This window comes from Aplidium turbinatum, chromosome 14 (genome assembly GCF_918807975.1).
Source record: "Aplidium turbinatum chromosome 14, kaAplTurb1.1, whole genome shotgun sequence".
NCBI classification, from domain to species: Eukaryota; Metazoa; Chordata; class Ascidiacea; order Aplousobranchia; family Polyclinidae; genus Aplidium; species Aplidium turbinatum.
In genome coordinates this window covers 8,574,466-8,597,089 of record NC_137485.1, presented here as the reverse complement: position 1 = coordinate 8,597,089, position 22,624 = coordinate 8,574,466, and the positions used below count along the sequence as shown (strand labels likewise).

At 37.9% G+C, this 22,624-nt stretch overlaps 1 protein-coding gene across 1 annotated transcript; it reads left to right on the top strand.

The window, feature by feature from the left end:
* The first annotated feature begins 5,027 nt into the window (after positions 1-5,027).
* On the top strand, positions 5,028-16,882 carry LOC145783665 (ribonucleoside-diphosphate reductase large subunit-like). Its single transcript, XM_082595551.1, has 20 exons — positions 5,028-5,139; positions 5,330-5,418; positions 6,096-6,273; positions 6,975-7,075; positions 7,271-7,330; positions 7,675-7,791; positions 7,982-8,067; positions 8,388-8,529; positions 8,737-8,820; positions 9,070-9,148; positions 9,431-9,593; positions 9,918-10,119; positions 10,911-11,060; positions 11,916-12,137; positions 12,453-12,529; positions 13,687-13,822; positions 14,468-14,563; positions 15,020-15,208; positions 15,670-15,783; positions 16,079-16,882. The coding sequence occupies exons 1-20, from the start codon at positions 5,121-5,123 to the stop codon at positions 16,142-16,144; spliced, it is 2,370 nt and encodes a 789-aa protein (XP_082451677.1). The 5' UTR covers positions 5,028-5,120; the 3' UTR covers positions 16,145-16,882.
* The last annotated feature ends 5,742 nt before the right edge of the window (positions 16,883-22,624 follow it).

Below are 22,624 nucleotides of genomic sequence, written 5' to 3'. Positions count from 1 at the left end.
AAACTCTGTGACCTGGCCTTCGTCATAGCCTAGTGGTTCAAAACCTCTACAAGTATACAAAGTATCAGCCCCCCGAAATTCGAAAAAGCTTGATGTAGGGGGGGCTCAGGGGGGGCTCGTTCAAGCTTCCATTTTTCAGCTTTTCTAGCTGAACAACAAGTTTTCGACTAAACAAGTAACACTTTAACAGCTTTCTCACAACAGAACTGCAAAAAAACCCGAACATAAGTTGATAGCAATCGCCAATTATCACTTTTGTCAGAAACTCTCCAGACTGGGAATATCAACTTCGTAGTAGCTAATCGTCATGTCAAATGGACTGTTAATTCTCTACTTCAAATAAAAAAAGCTATTCAAGAAGGAAAGTATTCGTTTAATGAAGTTGTTAACTTGAGTCCCGGAAGTACAAAAAACTACTCCTTTAAAGGCACAACATTGGACCAGTTCAAAGCTCGACGTAGAGACTATACGGTACCCTTCTTTTGATCGTAATCGGTTTATTCAAGCTTTGGTTGACAACATTGGAAGCAGGATGGTGGACACCAACAATGAAAATTCTGTGAAGAGCTTGGAAATTATTGTACTAGAATTGTGGCCTGCTGCAGTCGAAGTTCCATGGCAAGAAGGGGAGCACAGATTACGAAAAATAGAGGAGAGATTTCATGTCATCACTCCTATTTCCGATTGTATGTTAACAATCTTTGTCATATACCAGATACGATAAAGTTGCTCAAGAACGTAATACTAAACATGATTGCTATAAGTTCTGCTGAAGCCAAACGTGGATTTTCACAAATGAACTTGGTCATCACACCGCTACGATCACGGCTGACCATACCACTTGTTTCAGCATTGTTGTTCATCAGCATCAATGGACCACCTCCTCATTTATGGAATGGCACTGCGGCAACTCAGAAGTGGTTGCAGACTCATCGGTCGGCTGTGGATATTCAAGTTAAGCATTCTAAGCTGCCCACATTGAATGAACTCCGATCTGTGCAAAAACTGTTTGCTGGCTAAAATCAAGGACTGTCGTGGTGCTTATAACTTAGCTCATAAAACCAAAGACCTGGCAGACAGGCTATTTGTTTTGTGTAATCTCGTTTGCACCAACTTGAAATATGCTTTTGCTGTAATTGGAGTTTTTTAAACTGTTCGTTAATAACTAAATGAGATTTTAGTGTAACTGTCACATTGGCAGCTTATTGGTTCTTATAGCCTATAGCCAGAGATGTACGTATGCGCCGCAAATTCTACGCCGCATACATGCGGCGTAGACTTTTTGTTTGCGCTAACGCTTGCGGCCACATTTTTTTGGATAGTTTGCGCTTGAGGATGCGCCGTAAAGTTTTCGCGGTTTTTTAGCGCATAGCGTCAACGCATACTTTTTAATGTCTTAGTTGTTGTTTGCAATTTTTTTTTGTCAAACTGCAAAATGTTAACGTCTTGCAATTGCCCATTGTTCTAGTGTTGTGTCACAGTGTCATCTATTGTTCAGTCAGCTGGAGTTTGTTTGTATATCGCACTACTGCCTTTGACGCTAGAGTCCCACGTGGAGACTGAAGTCTTGCAGAAAAAAAGAAAGAATTAGTTAAAACAACTTAGGCCTACTGAGAAATTACGGGTCAAAACAGGAATGTAATGTAAGCAAGCAAGTAGGTAGGTTGGTAATGCCGCTCCATGTAAAATGTAAACAATGACTTAGCTTCGTAGTGTGAAGTTTTTTTAGGCAAGCAGTGTTGAAGGCGTTTGTAAGCAATTGTGAGCACTTTAATTTATATTAGTTAAGTCTTGCATTTTAGGGCAAATCAGAAACTTCTCAGGCAATGAGCAGTGCAGCCTATGTATCTAAACAAACTCAAATATTTGGTCTCCGACCGTGATTGCTTGCATGATGTTGTACTCTGTATGTTATATGTAGTACATTACTTTGCCGATTATTCTTGTTGTAGGCTAGGCTATGTAGCGTAGACTGCGTAGTAATGTGTAGGCCTACATACAGTAGGCTATCAAGCTAAGGTAATTTTTACTTGACAATTTATACATTCTGTTGCGTAAGTATGTAATTATATATGTTTTGTAACTTGATGAGCAGTTTAGCAAAACATGCATCCAGGGGCCAATTGTGAGAGGCTTTTGAGTAGCCTACTGCTAATAATACTAGTAATGCTAACTATCCCTGAATGCTAATAACAAAGAGTTGTGCAGTTCAGAATCTAAACTTGCTTGTGTCTGGCAGTTTTGTCTTCCATTAACCCACTTTTTAAAAATCTTATCAGAAAAAAGCATAGAGCTTACTGAGAGAATTATGGCATTAAAAGCAATATTAGTCTTATTCAAACGGAATTATTTTAAAAAGAGTGTTTTTTATAATGGATTTTTAGGGAGCGACAGTTAGTATATTACTAGGAGCGACAGTTAGTATAATACTAGAATTTTCTTGATGGGCGTATGCTACAGTTTCTTACACTACACTATTGTATTCAGGGAATAACTTACGGTAATACTAATCTCCAAGTGAAATGGAGCATGATAATACAAATCCATGGCCCTACATGGAAAAGTATTTTAAGCTCTTCTTCGAAAGGCAAAAACTTATATTTTCAATGCCAGATGTGCCTTCCGGCCAAAAAGATAATTTCTTGTAACGAGAAATCGCGAAGTGGCTTGAAAAGTGTGTTGTTTCGAGTGGTTTATACCGTGTGAATGTTTGGCACCTAGCAAACAAAATGAGTATGCGCTAGAGTATGCGCTAACGCTGACGCCGTCAACTTTTTTTACAAGTTGCGTTGACGCATGCGGCGTATAGTTTTTCGAACGTTTGCGTTTGCGCTGACGGCGTCAATATTTTTTGTATGCGCGTACATCACTGCCTATAGCAAATCTGCAACCACAAGCGCTCATTTCAAGAATTGCATTTCCTTACTTTCCTATTGCAGTCGATGTTTTTGCAAGTGTGCTTAGGATTGGCTCATACAAATAAGTTTACAATTGAGTTAAAAGATTGGAATTAGCTCATGCAAATCGAGTTTCAAGTGTAGGCCTACGCAGTAAAAAAAAAGCAAAGGAGATTGCAGTGTAGCAATCAAGCCAAATTTCAAACTTATAATTTTATATCGGATTCAACCACGTTTTCACGTTTTGTTGCTTCTACCTTTTTCTGTACTTCAAACTATGTTTTAGCATGGGTTGTTTTTCGACATGATGTTCAGAAGTAAAAACATACTGAACAGTGTTTCCTTTTAAAAAAGGTAAACATTGTTGGCAAACCTACACCGATTACTTATACATACTTTGTCTATAACAACACAGCTAAGTGATAGAGCCCCCCCCAAAAAAAATTTTAGGAATGCACCCCTGGTCGGAAGGCGTACACCGATGCATAGCGCTCAAGTCCGCTTTCCCGCAATGCAGGATAAATAAACAAACAAGCAAGCTGACTCAATGACTGCATGTGCCTGTTCTGATACCAGATATCTGTTGTGCTGCATTGTTTATTCGCAGTGCACCCTATCTTGTTGCAATGGGGGCGAAATAAAACATGATTATTCGATATTGCCTGTGGACTGATGAGTCTGGTAGCCACTTTAACAAGTCGAAATTCTGCCACTGAAATTGACTACAATGCAACCGCCAACCAATCAGAACGTGTTATAAGAGGCTACCGTCCAATTGTGACCCTTCTAGCACTCATCCAGAGAGTTAATGCTTGTTTTGAACTTTATTTGGTAATTACAGAAGAAAAAGAGCAATAGCAGTGGTGAGAGTCGAACACGCGTCAATGAAATGACTACTTTCTACCCCTAACCCCTAAGCCAACCAGCTGACAAAAAAATCCATCACTTAATTAATTTGCTTTCTATGATCTTCTTTTCGCTATTTTTACGTCACTTAAACCGTAGCTTATGATTGGTTGGCGGTTTCATTCTAGTCAATTTCAGTGGCAGAATTTCGACTTGTTAAAGTGGCTACCGATGAGTCTAACATTTGAGACTCTGAATATAAAGTTCCCCTTGGAAAATTTACAAATTATGAAAATGAAAGCGAATTCATAAAATGGATTTTCCTGTACTGTATTTTGAATATGAAATGTAGGCTATAATGTTTCAAATGTGGATTTATTATTTAAGTTTAACTTCAGTACCGTACTGCTACTGTATTTTACATTCATCAAATGCTGGCATTTGCACAACAATCGAACGTCTTAGCGTAATTTATTTATTTTGAAAACTTTTGTAACACTTGAACGATTTATAAAAGAAATTTGTATTTATCACGTGACTACAGAATTGCGCTTCAATGAAATGATTTGGTTGGCGCCAAATTGAATAGAGGCAGGCGTCGTTCTCTTTGTAGTACAAAACATTTGGTTTATACGGTTAGAATAAACTGTGAATACTGAGGTACGAAAGTAAAATTTTGAAGCATTTGGAGGCACTAGCATAATTGTTTAAGTCGAGATTCAGAATGAGACCAATTGTAGGATAGGAAAACAAAGATGCTAGGGTACCGTAGCTTTCTAGATATTTACCTGCATAGCAATCAGTTACGACCAATCCAGGACCTACTAAAAAAAAGTGGCTATTTTTCCACAATCAGGTGTTGCCAGAGTTAGGATTAAAGTTAAGAAGGGTTAGAGTTAGAAATAAGATTAGGGTTTTGATCTTTCCAGGACTAAAAAAAAATTCCAAAATACAAGTTTTTGTTTTCAACTGCTTTAAACTTTTCTCAAATTAGGGCAGAATTCCTTATCTGGCAACACTATTCAGGCTATTATTACACTATATAGTGTAAATATAGCCACAGCCAAAAGGAAAATATTGTATAAAATATAGTAACTCCAAGTGGACTCATTTAAGATAGTTCAAATTTGCCAACACTACCGTAAGTGTTTAGATCAAAAAAACATGTTAAACTAAGCTAATCTTCGAAAACTGGACAGTCCCAATTAAACTGGACCGGTAGGCTATCGATAATATCTATTTTAACAAGATTGTTGCAAATTGCCCTATGTTTTATCACTTTTTAGGAATTTATCCAAGTTGACATATTTTCAAATAGCTTTGCTTTCTGTGTAGTGCTTCCATTTGATTTTCTATAAACATCAATTTTGCTGCAATATGTATGTCTACAAAAGAGGTAAGTGCTAATGTTATATGAATCTTTTCAAGCAGTACCGGTACAGTACATGTTTAGGCTAGCTAATCAGATTAATTTTTTTGTGTGTACACAGCCTTCCTCCTGCTTCTTTTAGAGGCATTTTTGTATTTCTACACCTAATTGCAGCGCATGTGTAATAAGCCTACTGGCTTTCTTTTTTATAATGTAGATGGACGGAAAGAGAGAGTCATGTTTGACAAAATTACATCAAGAGTTTCAAAACTCTGCTATGGACTTAACATGGATTTTGTTGACCCGGTAAGCTGTTTGAAAGGCTGGTTAGTGGTTACTACCGGTATTGTTTACATATTTATATGAAAGCAGTTGCCTGATATTAATTTTCCTGATGTTGATATTTTATGACTTAAAGATTTGTTCTGGTGGTTCGACTGCCCTCTTGATTTGTGATTATGCTGACGTGGAATTTGCTTTGTTTTATTGTGACACGGCCTGCCTGAGGACCCAGACGTTTCACTCTTAATTGTTTCTTTTTCTGCGAGCCGTTGTGTGGAGAGACTCTTTACCTTTTTATGTTAAAATTTACTGTTGGTAAAGCAATCAAGAGAAATGCCAGGAAATCTTTGCGATATGTATGTGCTTCGGATTTGAGTTTAACTGTTGTGAAGGATCATAAGTGCGTACAAAAAATCAGGTTTTTATACCCACTTCAGACTGAATAAATAAACAATTGCAAATTAGTATGGTTCTGACAGGAAGAAAGAGGGGTTGTAGGCAAGCATTAAGCTTCTAATCTTGTAACCAATATTTAAGTTTGAACTGGACTTTGTCGATCTTATTTCTGCAATAGACAATGGAGGAATTTTATTTGCTTAGGCTTAGGGTTTTACTAATTTCACTTGTTACATAAACAGTCTGTTATCTTAATAACGTTTGGTATCTACCGTACCAGTACATGACAAAGAAAAAATTTTCAGGCCCAGATCACAATGAAGGTGATTAGTGGAATCTATGAAGGTGTGACAACTATTGAGCTTGATACACTTGCTGCGGAAACAGCAGCTCACATGACAACCACTCATCCTGACTATGCCATTCTTGCCGCTCGACTGGCTGTTTCAAATCTCCACAAGGAAACAAAGAAGTCATTTTCGTGTAAGCTCTTTGTTAATTCTATTTTGTACTTATTTGTCACATTCAATAAGGTCTAGCCATTGTTGGCAGATATCATCTACATAATTATATATCCACATCATTTTTTCTATTTTCATTCAGGTGATCAATCTTTTTTTCAATATCATCCCCCTCTTCTGTTTTTTTCTCTATTTCTTTTCAAATCTCTTGAAGTCTACTTCATGATTGTTTTGAGCCATCTTCTGTTCTTTATTGTGTCATTCTATGGACAACTTGTCACCACTTCTCATTTCTGACACTTAGACAGCAGATGGCTTCATGCTAGATTGTGTACATTGAAAAGTTAGTGTTTTATAGTTTGTTGTGATAAAATTATATTAAACCGTGGTGTGTGCTGTGTACTCAAGGGGTTCATTTAACAGCCATGGAAATAAAGGCAATAATTTTGTTGTAAAATTTCCTAAACTGATTTATGTAAAATAGTTTTGTGTTGATCTGAGTCTCTATTAACCGTATTTATTCCTTTATGTAGTTATGTGTTATTGTGTAGCCTCCTATTGCAAAATCTAGGGAAGGATTCTAGAGTTCTATGAACAGTAGAACACATTGTAACCCAACTAAAAGTTCATCATGATTCTCAACTGGTGCTACATATGATAATTTTGTCCAAGCGACTTGGTAAAACTTATTTTATTGCGTTAAAATGTTTGTTGTCTTTTCAGCTGTCATGCAAGATCTCTTTGATTATATAAACCCACGAAATGGAAAGCACTCTCCACTTATTTCAACAAAGACTTTTGATATCATCATGAAGAATAAAGATGTAATTTACTGAGTTTTTTTAATAAAGTACTTTTGATGAGCTATATTATAATGCTGTGTATTTGTGTGATAAATGATTTTCTATTAGACTTTTAGTGCTCTTGCTAATGTTACGCTTCCAACTACAACAAAACTGGTGAAATAGTATCATGTGCTATTATTTGATTGTCATTTGGTGAATAACTACTTTTTTCAGAAATTGAACTCTGCCATTATATACGACCGGGACTTTTCCTACAATTACTTTGGTTTCAAGGTAATAAAAGTTTTGACTTGTTTACAGAGAACTCGATAGGCAACTTCATGTATATTAATTTATCATTATATTTGATTGCGTGATCATGATTTAACTTTGAAGTGTAATGTATATGTTTCTACTTCATAAAAATGTTTAAAGTGTATATATATGATTATATATGCATGGAACAGGGCGAAACAATGATTTCTTGGAGGTGATTTTTGAATTTCAGACAACTAACTGGCATTTCATTCAATGCTAAAACAGTTGTTTGTGCACTTAACCTAATGATACCTTTTCATAAAGAAATTCATCTGTTATTTTGCTTTAACAATTAGCCTATATACCAATCTGGTTTACAGACTTTGGAGAGATCCTATTTGCTGAAACTGAATGGCAAAGTTGTGGAACGGCCTCAGCACATGCTCATGCGTGTTTCTGTTGGCATCCATGAAGATGATCTTGAGTCAGTTCTTCAGGTAAATGAGGTCTTCATTCATAGCATTAGTTTGTTGTAACACACCACTGTAAGTTGATTTGTAAAAAGTTAAACTATATTTTTTGGGTTTTTATAGTTTTGACTGTTTCTAACATGTAGATTTTTATTTAAAGGGAAAAGTGTTTCCTTTTTCATTTTGACACAATGTTTCCTTTTTGTGTTATTTACAGACTTACAACCTTCTCTCTGAACGATGGTTCACCCATGCCTCACCTACACTTTTCAACGCTGGAACAAATCGTCCGCAATTATCCAGGTTTTTTATTTAACATGTTATACAAAATTGTTCTTTCAACACTAAACAGTTTAGTGTAAGAGCAAAGCCTTATGACTGGTCTCAATCAGTTTAGTAAAGAGAAGAACTGAAACATAATAAGCACCCTGTTTTGACGCACTAAAATTAATGTGCTTCAGATATACGGTACTGCATTTAAAGTTCTATACAACGCATGACGCTTTTTTCACAGGTCATTTTTTGTTAACCAATGAGATTCAAAGTATTTGGGCCGTTGTATTTTGCTTGAGGCAGCATCATAGCTTACGGCATAAACTTAACAATGTCTTTGTTTTACACAGCTGTTTTCTACTGACCATGCAAGATGATAGCATTGATGGGATTTATGAGACTCTGAAGCAATGTGCTCTCATATCAAAATCCGCTGGTGGAATTGGTCTCTCGATTCATGGCATTCGTTCCAGTGGCAGCTACATAGCTGGCGTGAGGAACTCTGTTGATATTTTTTGTCTTAATTAATTTTTTGTTAATTCATAAGAAAAGGTATATATGTTTAAAGCACATTCGCTGCGGTATGGGAACAAGATTTCAAGGTCCTTGAATCATTTTTTGCGATAAAACATTTTGTTAAAATTCAATGTCTTCATAAATACAAAAGTGTGATATTAAGGTTTAGTTTTCTACTTCCAGACGAACGGAAATTCAAATGGTCTTCTTCCCATGTTGAGAGTTTACAACAATACTGCCAGATACGTAGATCAGGGTGGAAACAAGGTAAAGTATTTTCCTTGTCACTTGACATAAAAACAATTTCTTTTATTCTGCTTTTTGTAAACCAGTTACATACCCAATTACTGGGTCGACACTGCTTTTTTAAGAATAAAGAATTAGTATAGTCATATCTAAGCTCACAATCGGTTGTTAAAATTTTAGTGCGGACGGGAAGGCTAGGAAGCCAATTTTCTAGTGCACTTTCTATCGCAACAATATCAAAACGAAATTGTCTGTAACGTGTTTTTGCAGAGACCGGGGGCCTTTGCTATTTACTTGGAGCCTTGGCACGCCGACATTTTTGATTTTCTTGACGCCAAGAAGAATACAGGTGCACCTCAATAACAATTATATATTTGTTGTTTTCTTTGTAACTTTCACAATTCTATTTTCTGAAGTTAAACTTTCTTGATCCACGCAACAAGAAACACATGATATGAAAAGCTTTCGTTAGATGTTTTTTCAATTACAAAACTTTTATTGGTCAAGTTGGCGATTTTTCGTTGAGAGAGCGCAAATGGCAAAAAGCTAACAAGAAGATATCCAAATCTACGGCCACGAGACTTAACCAAATCAAAGGCTCAGTCAAAATATGTCCATTGTCATCTTACAGGTAAAGACGAATCGCGAGCTCGTGATCTTTTTTATGCATTGTGGATTCCTGACCTCTTCATGAAGCGAGTAGAGAGTGATGGAATGTGGTCTCTCTTCTGTCCAGACGAGGCCAAAGGATTACAAGATGTGTGGGGAGATGAGTTTGAAGCTCTTTATGAAAAGTATGTATCGTATCTGTTACTGCTACGAATGTGTATCAGCAGTCACGTTACTACTTATTTAACCAACGTGGTCGTAAATAACGTCGTGTGTTGATTTCTGTGTGGGCGACTCGTCATCAGTTGTGTCTTTGGCAAGTCTCTTAAAGACATGCCGAAAGGTGGTCACAAAGATTGGCTTTTTTGCCTTTCCGTCCACTTAATCTAAATCTTCAACCATCAGCCTGAAAAAAATTGTTTCCAGCAATGTTTCTACTGTAAATCCGGATTTTGCGGAAACTTCCATTTAATTGAATCTAATCCTTGATCCATTATCTTATGCTTTAGATACGAAAAGGAAGGCAAAGCAAGAAAAACCATCAAGGCCCAAAAGATCTGGTACGCGGTCATTGAGTCACAGATCGAAACCGGCACGCCGTACATGGTTTACAAAGACGCTTGCAATCGCAAGTCTAATCAACAGAATCTTGGAACAATCAGATCATCGAATTTGTGCACTGAGATTGTCGAGTACAGCAGCCCTGACGAAGTAAGTCTGTTCATGGAAAAATATGATTATCTGTTAGACAAAGACCGTCAACGGCCAGGCCCCTTGACTAGACGTTTGTCACCGGCCCGTACAAAAAGAAAATTAATCTATAGGTTACCTTCTTTTTTTGAACAGAGGTGTATTAAATTTACATGCAGTCAAGCATTGTTTAAACCAGTGGTTTCCAACCTGGGGGTCACTCATAGGTTTTGTGAAGGTCGCGGCCTTCGACATTGATCTTGCTGTTTTGAAAAGATAGTTGGTCGAGGAGAAGGGCGGTTGCAAGATATTTAAAGTCAACATAAGAGAACAAGAGGTCGTCGTCCAAAATTGGGAACCACTGGTTAAATACAAAAGTAATGAGCTAGACAATATAATGTATAAGTGAACAACTGCACGCCCAGCAAGCTGGTGCTATAAAGTTATACCGAGAAGGATTTGATATCCAAAACCGCGATATGCAACACGATAACTGGATGTAGTTTGGGCTCGTCGTACAACTTCCTTGAATATAAAACATTGTTTACTTTGTTTTCCTTTAATAATATGCCACACTATGATGACCGGCTTGTGGAAGTAATGTCTACCTTGCACCGTTCGTCAGTATGAAATAAGGTTATCGACCCTGTGCTAAATTCCAAATTTTTCACAGAGGATGACTCTTAGAATATGAATTTAATACGCTTTGGAACTTATCAAAATCAATTTAGCATTTCAGTCGCGTTGATGAAGAAGCTGTATTTTTTGCATAATGTTAAATCAACTCTTTACAAACGTCATTATTTTTCCAGGTCGCAGTCTGCAACCTAGCCTCCCTGGCCCTGCCAATGTACGTCCGTTCAGATGGCACGTTTGACTTCCAGAGGCTGTATGACGTCACAAAGGTGGTCACTGTCAACTTGAACAAGATCATTGAGATTAATTACTACCCCATACCACAGGTGAAGTCCATGGCCTTGTTGTTTGTAGTGTATGATAATAATGAAATTCATCGCAACGAAATTGAAAAAAACTTTGGACTTTTTATCTGAACAGTTATATGTACTCATGACAAATACAGTACCGTATTGTTCTTTTTCTTTCAAAGAAATGATCTTGTTATGACGACCCTATTTGTCTTTCTCTGTTGGCTCAAAAGCTTGCGATTTTTTATTTTGAGGAAACAAAGGTATCACTCACAATTGTTGCCACTTTTTTATGGTAGTGACATTTCAAGAACTGTTTGTTGTAAAAGCTGCTTTCTTGTGCTAGCAAAGAATTGCATGCATTAAAAAAATCTTACACTGACTAAAATCAGTTTTTTTGTTTGTATTAAAGTTACGCAAACCAATGCATCCATATAAGACAAGTGTTAGTCCTTATTTCCCCGAGGACAGTCCACTCATAGAAGTGAAATAGATAAGGAAACCCTACCACTTCTCAGAAAGAGATGTTGGAGACTACTTGACAATTTGGTACTTTGATCATTCTTCCAGACTGAAACCAATTGCTTCGATCAGCAACACAAATATGAATAATCTAAAGTACAAAAAATCGATGAACATATTTTATTATCTCAGTACCACGTAATATCTCAAGCACTCAGATAAGTTGATGAAGATGTTACTGCTTCGAATAAGGTTTTGAATTCATATATTCTAAAATAGATCGTTTTTAGTTTTGCATTTTTTCACGGCCGTTCCGGCATGGGTAGCCTTAATTTAACCCTTCCCTAAGTGCCCTATTTAACCCACACGTCGACAACTTAACAACCTTGTTCATGGAGGCTTAGAAACTTAATTGGTGATTTTCTTCAGGCAAAGCGATCGAATTTCAGACATCGACCTATTGGTATTGGCGTTCAAGGCTTGGCAGACACATTCATCTTAATGCGTTTGCCTTTTGATTCCGAGGAAGCCATGAAGTTGAATGTAAAGATCTTTGAAACTCTTTACTACGCAGCCCTGACTTCGTCATGCGAACTGGCAGAAAAGTACGGACCTTATGAAACATATGAAGGTTCGCCCGTCAGCAAAGGGGTAAGTTAATTTTTTCAATTTATGATTATTTTGTCACGTTTTCTTTGACTGCTGTAAGAGTAAGTCCAATTCAGTTTGTTTTTATTTATTTCCATCACAGCGCACCAATATGAGTGGTTCTGTGATGCAAAAGTTTAAAAGACAGGTGGTGAAAGCGATTACACAGGAACCCTAACCCGTGCCTGAGGTCGAAAACATACTAGAGAAGACGATTTAGCACGTTTTGTACATAGGAAAGTGGATGTTTTGTTGAATAAAAGTAGTAAGTACAATTTAACGAACATATTCATCTATCAACTTGTATATCGTTTGTAGATTCTGCAGTACGATATGTGGGGTGTCACTCCTTCCGATTTGTGGGATTGGGGCAAACTTAAAGAAAACATCGCCAAGTAAGTCAATTGTCACAAACGTGCGATTTTTCACTTTTTTATTTTAAATAACGAACGTTCCCACAGGCCTCGAAATTCGCGGCGGACACGGCGGTCATGTCCGCCGTCACAGCATGTGATGTCCGCGGGAAGTACCATCTAGATCGGTCATATTTGTCCGCCGAGAAATAGCGATAGAAATCGTCATTGCATAGCATGAACAATTGTTGAGAATATATAATTTCCCGAGCTTTCTAGCGCGCATCTAGAAAATGTTAATACTGTATCCCTTAGCTTCCATTCAAGCAGGAAAACTTTCGATTTTTACGTTGCTTCAACGATTGGTGACATTGAATCAGCGTAACAAAGGTGGATTATTTGCTAAGAACCGATGGGAGTACCGGTATTTTTACACTAATCACGAGCAACTCAGTTCAAGTCTTACGTCACAATGTCTGGCTTTGATCTCCGAGTAATATTGATATGGCAAGGTTGGTTACAAAATTAGATTATACGAGTAGGCTATTACAGTACAGCAAGATGCAGCAAAATTTGTTTAGTTTTGGTATTACAGTAAGAAAGAAAAGGTCTAGGGAAAATTCACTTTCGTTCACATGACGCGCAAAAATATACCAAAAGAAAAAAGCCTAGTGAAACTTTGCACAACAGAAAACAGTAGCGTTAGTGTAGAAGTTTTCCGACTCATGTCCAGAGCATTGTGACGCAAGCAGCCACACGACCTCGTTCGGTCGAAGTTAATTATAGTTATGCCTTATCCGGCGTATTAAGCAGCTACGCACTACGCAGCGCTTTGACTCTTCAAGTGCACGTCGTTGGTTTGATGAAAGCTTTTCAGAGTCAGTGAATTCGCTGAAATTTTTAAAAGCCTTCTAAACCGTAGCTATAGTTGTCATTTCTCAAATGGCGAAAAATTATCAAGATAAAGTGATTAAGCATGAGGATCGACACTAAAACTGGTGTGTCCGCCCTGAGACTTGATTTGTCCGCCGAGATAGCTGCTCAAACCGGACACGTTTGTCCGCCGTCAACGAAAACGAATTTCGAGGCCTGTTCCCACTTACCCAGACTTGCAAAATTCATCATTGATTCAACGTCTGCACACGTGAATGTAAAATAATGGATTTTGCTGTCTGAGTAACAATCTTCACTTTTGTCAGGCACGGAGTCCGTAATAGCTTACTGCTAGCACCAATGCCAACCGCATCAACTGCCCAGATTCTTGGCAACAACGAGTCCATTGAACCGTACACGAGCAACATTTACACACGAAGGGTCCTGTCTGGGGAATACCAAGTGAGAAAATATTTGATATTGAGTGTATATACTATATATATATATAATATTTTACGGTGGTCGGACTACTCGGGTGGGACAACTCAGCAAGTGCTTCACCTCACCAAGCACATTTCATTTTCTGTCCAAGTCAGCTAATGAGATTTATGTGCTCATGTCGGACTTGCTTGGTAAACTAAATTTGCTGACTTGTGACATGCCAGGTTATGGCTTGCTCAGTTATTACTTTCTCAGTTTCATAATTTACTAACTTCAGCCACTTGCTGAAATGTTGCTAGCCCAGCTGTCAGTTGCTCAGTTCACAACTCTTGAGGTGTAGGAGACTCATATTTTACTTTAACTGTGCACAATTCATCAGCCTGTACTTTTTAGGAACAATTTAGTTTTCCTTTGTAGTTTAAAATGTTGAAAATGCGAAAAATTTTTATGGTTCATACAGATTCTGTACAGTTCAATCTATAATTGCCCAGTCAGCTCAACACTTCTTTTTGCATCCATTCCACATTTTTGAATTGGGCACAAGTTGTGTTTTTATAATAACTTTTATAGTAAACCTGTTTGTGTTAATACGACTTGACTCTGCTACAAAGAAGCATGCTTTCTGCCAATTGTTTAGCCTAATTCCACATCCTTTGGTGAATTTAGATTGTCAATCAGCATTTGCTGAAAGACTTGACAGAAAGAGGGATCTGGAATGAAAAGATTAAACTTCAGATGATTTCTAGCAACGGTTCCATTCAGGTAAAGTATCGCGGAGCTATCTTGCGTTTTTGATATTGTTACACTTAATTTTACTGAAAGGAATTGTTTTTATCAAGTTTTGCTTTTTGTAAGGTTCTCAAAGCTTTGCGGCAATGGCCCCACAGGACGTTTTGTACTGTTGCAAGAATTTTTTGCAAAAGTTAGGACTGTTTGAAACCGAAATATTTTTGTTTGGACTCAAAATTCTTGGTTTTCTTATGAACTCGAGACAACGTCGAAGATCTGTCGGTTGTTTTCGCTTTCAAGAGTTCGGCGAGAAAACATTTTGTATCGAATCGAAGTTGTTTGCCTTAATTTCATGCTAACTTGACTTCCTTTGTAAAGAATTTCACTCCGATCAATAAAAATTGTTTAAAATATTCTGCAAAAGGTTATTAACAAGACCTTTTCCTGCGTTGCATGTCCATTTCACTAACAGAAACTCGATTTTTTTAGAACATTCCACAAATCCCAGACGACTTGAAGAAGTTGTATCGGACTGTCTGGGAAATTTCGCAGAAGAACGTAGTTAAGATGGCGGCCGACCGTGCGGCGTTTATTGACCAAAGCCAAAGCCTGAACATCCACATTGCTGAACCTAACTACTCCAAGCTTACCAGCATGCACTTCTACGGATGGAAATCGGTAAATGCACTGGCAACACTGCTTAGTAATCTACGTCCATTTCTGCTGATTTAATAAATAAAGGTGTTGTTCTGACTATGTGATGAACATGCTTTGCCCCATTTCGGCAACGGTACTGTACCGGCTTTGTACACGCAGCATCATTGAGAAGATCATATTGGCCGGTACCAATGAAACCCTCTGCCCCCAAATCCACACACTTCTAAAAAAACGAACAATATCCCAAGAATATGCGGTGGTTTCTTTAAGTGTTCGTAAGTTTCTTTAAGTAAATTCTTTAAAATTACCCCCTGTAAACGCTACTGGGTCACTACACCATTTATTGTTTCCAAAAGGCATATGCAGCCTGTTGGCTAACGCTAAACAATCACGTTAAAAGTGTGACAGCGAATTGACTTTGGTGTCACCTTCAACGGATTTACTTTACACTTTTGATAGCTTTAATATTTTTTCTGCGACAGGGTTTGAAGACAGGCATGTATTATCTGCGCACAAAACCAGCGGCCCAGGCAATTCAGTTCACGGTGGACAAAAAGAAACTTGCAGCCATCGAAGCCGAAAATGCTGAGGACCAGGTAAGACGTCGAAGTGACGTAGAATTTTTACTATTTTGTAAAGTGTGCTACTCCCACCCAGAAATCCGTCCTTTTCACATACAGTACTTGCTAATGTATGAACTGTTGCTGAAGCAACATAAATAAACTGATTTCTATCAGATACGATCAAAGAAGCAACGATAAAATTTATTTACGAACTACTGCTCTGCAATATTAGGTGTTATGCTATATTTGACTTACCATTCATCTTTGATTTTCTTTACTACGATGTCATCAACAAACAATGGCTACAAGTTTTTTTTTGTATTAACAGCTCAGTGAAGCCGCCATGTTGTGTTCTCTCCAAAACAAAGAAGGTTGCATGATGTGCAGTGGTTGAAGCTTGTTCGATGCCTCTCGCTGCTTATGCGCTCACAATGCCAATTGCAGCTGCAAACAATGTACTGTTGCGTGAGCTATTGAAGTAATTATGATCGGTTTCGTGGTTTTTTATATTGTCAAATTATTGTAATAACTGTTGAGCAAGTCATATGCTCACTGCTCAGTCTTCACTGAAGTATCCCTCTCCATGAATTGGTTTTATAAATCTTGTTTTGTTACAAATAGGTGCCTCAATTTTGTCCAACACTGATTATTGAGTTGGCGTTAGACATCTGAAATTGTCAAATCATGTAGGCCTACATTTCCTACAGTAGCGTACGCACAAATTGTTATTTTTGTTTAAGGATAGGAAACTTCTGCATTAAAAAATTCCTTTCCTAATTCGTCACTTTTTTGTCAATATTTGTATAGAGACAACGTGTGGCGAACTGACCAATAAAAACAAGTGAAAAGTTTATAACGACTCAAAACATGTTTTAACTTCGACTGTTTTCTCTTTTTCAACGTAACGTAATAGTGTAAGCTTGGAAAATCTAACACTTTGTCAACATTTGCTTAAGAGTTGAGGTGCTTTGTTCAGCAGATGCAAGCAAGTTATATGCAGATTTTGTTACGCTGCTGTGAAAAGCAGCAAGTTATAATCAGACTAGCTTACGCCTAATTCAGTATCCTTTAATAATTGTGCAGCTTAAGCGCAAAACATGTTTTCCAGCCATATGAAAGGTGTTGACACAGGAAAAATTACAAATATTGAAAGAAACATTTTGTCTTCGTGAGAAACGTGTTTTTTTAATGCTATACCATAGGGCTAGGCAATGCGTTTTATTCGAAATGAGTACGATGGCTTTCAAACGATTTGCAAAATGCTTTTCAAACGTGTTGCTGAACAACAAATCAAGTTTGCAGAAGTTATTGGAAACACGTTATATCGAGTGTCGAAACAAAGAAATAGTTTACTTATCATTAAACCATAAGCCAAATGTAGGCTAATTATTTAAAAGGTGTGGCTTCTGTAATTGTGTATCGATAACGTTGATTGCTTGTGTGACATAAGATAGGAAATAAGCCACACAGGCGACAGAAAATTTAGGCTACACAATAATCTCCCCTACCCCAACACAATGAAGCTGTTAAAAAGTCCCGAACTCAAGTAATTTTGTTTTGAAGAAGTGCAGTTTGCGAATGCATGTTTCTTAGGAAAGTTAACTGTCCGAAATTAAATTTGTACAATAATATCTTATGATGGCAGTGCACTTGGCAGCAGTAGTTAGCGCGTTGGGCTCGCAGTCGAAAGCCTGCATGTTCGACTCCAGCCACCTGCACTTGCTGTTGTTTCTCTGGGCAAGAAACTTTACGATAATTGCCTCTACCCAGTGATCGATTTCGAGTAATGGGTAGTATTAAATTTAAGTCATAAGTAGAGTAGACAACCGGAAACAGACATTGCCGTCGGCTGCAGCGTGGGTCAGGTGTAGGCTACGTTGGAAGGCGTACAGTACACCGATGCATAGCGCTCAAGTCCGCTTTCCCGCAATGCTGGATAAAGATATGACACAAACAAACAATTCAGCCAGTCGAAAAAATAGGAACAACCCAGAACATCACACAACTCAGGCGAAAGAAAAAACTAATCGGGCGAAAATGAGAGAATTGAAAGAAGTTTTAGCGCCAAAAAACTCTCTTTCGCAAACCATCATTTTTTCCCCATTAGTTTTCAATGTTCTCTTTCGCCTTAGTTGTGTGATGTTCTAGTCGTTACCGTCGAAACAAGTACGCCGCGTAGTTAACATTTTAACACCAGTGGGATTACTGACCTAAAATTGTAGATTTAAATCTTGTTTTGGTTGTTACAGTTTTGTTTTTACTTTTGACCACCACAACGAAACACAATATATGCCAAACATAGCACAGGTCTAGAAAAAGGTAGAAGCGACAAAACTCGGAACAATGAAACAACAAAATACGGCGATGTAAAATACTCGGCTGTCATGGATAACTTGCTTTGAAAACTTTTTCAACTTCAAAAAAATCATTTTAATTCAACAGGAACAACTGGCAACACTGAACAAGAGCTGTTGTTGCAAAGAGGCATGGGTTTGCTTTTGCTTCACTTCGCATTTTTTTCTGTTGGTCGTCACTGCTTCGAATTTTTATGTTTATTGTTGGAAGTTTTTACGTAATTTAACGTGGAAAGTAACCGCTCACACATCATTGGCCAATTTTTAAAATATTACGTGTTTTATTTTTTCTTGCCTTCAATCAGTGCATAGCCAGAAAAAAATTTTGGGGGGGGCCAAATATTTTATGAATTGAAGAGAACGACAACGTGTTTTATTTAAGACATCGCTACCTGATGTGCAGTGGCGTTTCCTGGTGGGTTAAGCAAGGGAAGCAATAATGCTGGTGGGGGGTTAGAGCGTGCCAAAGGCACGCATATTCTAGGTGGTTGGAGGCATGCTCCCCCGGAAAATTTTGGCAAAATTACACTCAAATAATGGATAATAGCGCTTTCTGGAAACACTTTCAGGGTAATATTTGTATGAAATTTATTAGCAGATAAACAGCTATTAACTTATTAAAGGTACCGTAGCTGTTACACACGAACGGACAAAAACTGCGACTAAAATTAGAGAACACAAAAAACTCAGCTACACAAAAACCCAACAGAGTAAGCGAGTCTGAAATTGCTTCCACAGATTAGTTAAATGAAGCGTAAATCGTGTAACCTTCGTGCGATTTACGATTTGCAAAATTCATTAGGTCTTTCTGTGTGTCTAAAACAAGTCCTAGCCAGATGTCTTGGAAAACGATATAAATTTATTATACAAATTATATTTTCAACAAAGGGTTCAACTTCGGAATCCTAACTTTAAAAATTTTGGGAGAGTCATGGCTCCTTTTGCCCCCTCTGGCTACGCCTATGCCTTCAATCACACTGCAGTATATAACCTTGTAAAATTTTATTTTGTAATTCGCTCTGAGGATGCGCAATGCATTGTCATGGTGCACGAAACGTCAGTGAAGCAATAATCCATCTTTTTTGTTGTTACTTTTACTTTCAATTTCATCAGATGAACGTTGCAACTAGTGCTAGACAGAGGTGGGCAAAATTACTTTCAAAAGTAACTGAGTTACAGTTACTTGGCCAAAATAGTAACTGAGTTACAGTTACCGATTTCAAAAATGTAACTAGTTACAGTTACTAGTTACTTTCAGTTACTCATAAATCTCAACATAAACGCTGTAATCCAAATTTAAACAAGCAATTATTTGCGGGAGGCGCATCCATTCTCCTCAACATTTATTAGATGTATCACGCACGGATGCAACCTAGTTCGTACCCTGAACAGTTCGTACCCTGAGAAGATCGAGAGAAAAATTAAAAAAAGCGGAAGTCGCTGATTGCAGTTGCAGCAAACATTTTTCCGCAGTTTCCGCTAACCCTAACCATAGACTAATCTATGCTTTAACCCTAACCTTCGCTGACCGCAGTTTTCTCAAAAATTTTTCCGCAGTTTCCACTAAACTTTACCCTAACTCTAACCATAGAGTAATCTATGCTCTAACCCTAACCCTCGCTGATCGCAGTTTCCACAAACATTTTTCCGCAGTTTTTGCTAACCGCAGTTTCCGTTACCCTAACTCTAACAATCGAGTAATATGCTCTCTAACCCTAACTGATCGCAGTTTCCGCAAACATTTTTCCGCAGTTTCCACTAACCTTTACCCTAACCCTCGCTGATCGCAGTATCCACAAACATTTTTCCGCAGTTTTGCAGTTTCCGCTGACCGCAGTTTCCGCTAACCTTTACCCTAACCATAAAGTAATCTATGCTCTAATCCTAACCCTCGCTGATCGCAGTTTCCGTAAATATTTTTCCGCAGTTTCCGCTAACCCTAACCATGCCCTTACCCTTGAGTTTGTTTGCGAAAACTCCGATCAGCGAGTTCGCCTTTGTGCTATTAAACTGCGATCAGCGATTTCGGCTTTTTTTAATTTTTTCTCTCGATCTTTTCAGGGTACGAACTGAGGGTACGAACTAGGTTGCACCCATCACGCACCCTGTGGTGCAAATTCTTTTCTAGTTACGCAGTTGCCTTTTCCTAATGTAATTTGTTTTCTGTCTGTCTGTTTTCCACATTATTGCTTATAATCGTTGCGTGTTTCTTGATGCTTATAGTCAGTTAGTTATATTATAGTTACTTTCAAAAAGTTTAAATTTATTGCAATTTATACATATTTTCAGATTCCTGATGAGGGCTTAAGTTAAGCCGAAAACGTTTGACTGTTAAACTACTTGTAAATATGTAAAATATATTGTTGTAATGCTCAACCCTGTGGTATTGTTGTGTTTTGCCTGTCTTTGGTACAAAAAAGCAAACTCTCTCCCAAAACGATATTCTCTTTAAATGCTCGAAACAAAGGAAATAATTTGTTTTCCCTGCTATGACTCGAAGTTACTTAGACATCGACTTCCGATTTTGAATCGAGAAATTAATGATGTAATAAGGTTGCGAACAGTGAACGGAACACCGAGACTCCGGGTCCTAAATACTCCAAAACTACGGCTCCTGTACACCTCTGGCAGCTATATGACAAGCATGAACTGAGCTATCAAGTATTGCCAAACACTTTTGCTAAACATTGCACCTAGAAAGTCACATATTGATCAATCACCAAAAGCAATTAATTTAGCCAAATCAGTTCTCAAAAAGCGCCAAAAAAGAGCCAAATCGCCAAACCATAAATATGGGAAAAACCTAGAACATCACACAACTCAGGCGAAAGAGAAATTGAAAAAAGAAAACTAATCGGGAAAAAATAATGGTTTGCGAAAATGAGAGAACTTGTATACCTGGGACTGGTATATAAGTCCCCCCCACCCCCCTTGGTAACTCATGACAAAGACAGGACTCAATGGACATGGCTCTTTCTCCTTAGTTGTGTGATGTTCTAGGCGTTACCATAAATACAAAGCCAAACGTCTTAAAAAATTGCCAGATTTCTGGATTTTGGCGATGAATTCGCCAATATGGCAATCCTGCTCCTTAAGATCACAAAACAAGAGCGCCGCGCATGGGCAGTGCTGCTCCGATACAGCTGCGAGAAGAATGCATTATTGCGCAACGCGCAGCAAACAAGCATAAAGCATGACACAAACATGTGCAGAGAAATGGACGGCAATTAGAAACACAAATTTCAATACAAAAGTAACTTGTAACTGTTGAAAAAGTGCTAAAATAGGAACTAGTTACCACGTTTCGTTACTTTTGGAAAATGGTAACAAAGTTACCGTTACAGTTACTCAAAAAGTAACTAGTTACTGCCCACCTCTGGTGCTAGAAACGATAATTGTCCTGATGAACACCTAAACTTTTCAGTAAGATAGTATTTTGGTGTAGTATGCTGAGCGTGGCTCTCAAACTGTTTTCTTTGTGGAATTACGCAAGTTGATTAACTGAGTGCCCTCTGCAGTTTGCCAACCTAGCCGTTTTCACCTGGTACCAATATTTTAAATTCAGATGGCTATCCCATCTCTTGGCTGGATATTAATCCATGCTTTGCAAGGAAAGACAGAACATAATTTTTTTTTAAATCAATAAAAAGTTATAGTGCACCACGTGTGTTGACTATAGTATGTGTTCTATAATTTTAAATGATTGCTTTGTCATTATTTCATAAAATACTGGGAGCTGGTATACAAGTCCCCCTTCCCCCCTGGTAACTCATGACAAAGACAGGACTCCACCAAACATATAGGGTGAAACTACTTTACCTTTGCTTTACTGTTCACACACTTCAATCCACATGTTTTGGTCAATTCATCTTTGTCATGAGTTACCAAGGGAGGTGGGGGCCGGGGGAGACTTGTATACCAGCTCCAAATACTGCAGTGTAATGTTTAAAACTGACACATTAACTGAGTTTCAAAGAAAGTACCTTGAGTTGACTAAAATTGAACTCTTGGGAGCTTGAAAAGCTCATTGGAAGAACTGCGGTGTGGGCATATTTAAATGTTGCAAACTTTACAAGGCTTAACGTGAGCAGTGGCGGATTCAGAACGTAATTTATGGGTAGGCCTTCACCAAGAATACCACGGCAGACCAGCATACAAAAACTTAATGTTACCGAATATCTCTTATACAAATGCTGTGAAATAGTGATGCCACAGACAATTCAGTGCCACTTGGTTGTTCTAGTGTTAAACATTAATATGTTTTTTTCATGAATCTGAATTCATGAACCTGTACCAATCAGGCCCAACCGGTAGATCTGCCCCTGGGCTTGAGAGCTACAATTAGTAACAGTACCGGTAACTACCGTAGGCTATGATTTTGAGGATGATTTGTGCATTGTTAATAGATAGATATGAAGTTGTCTCAGCGGGCATCTTTAAAGTTAAAGAAGCTGAAATAACTATAGCTAACAGATTAAATTTTAATGTACTTATTAGGCTAGGGTGCTGATATTGTAATC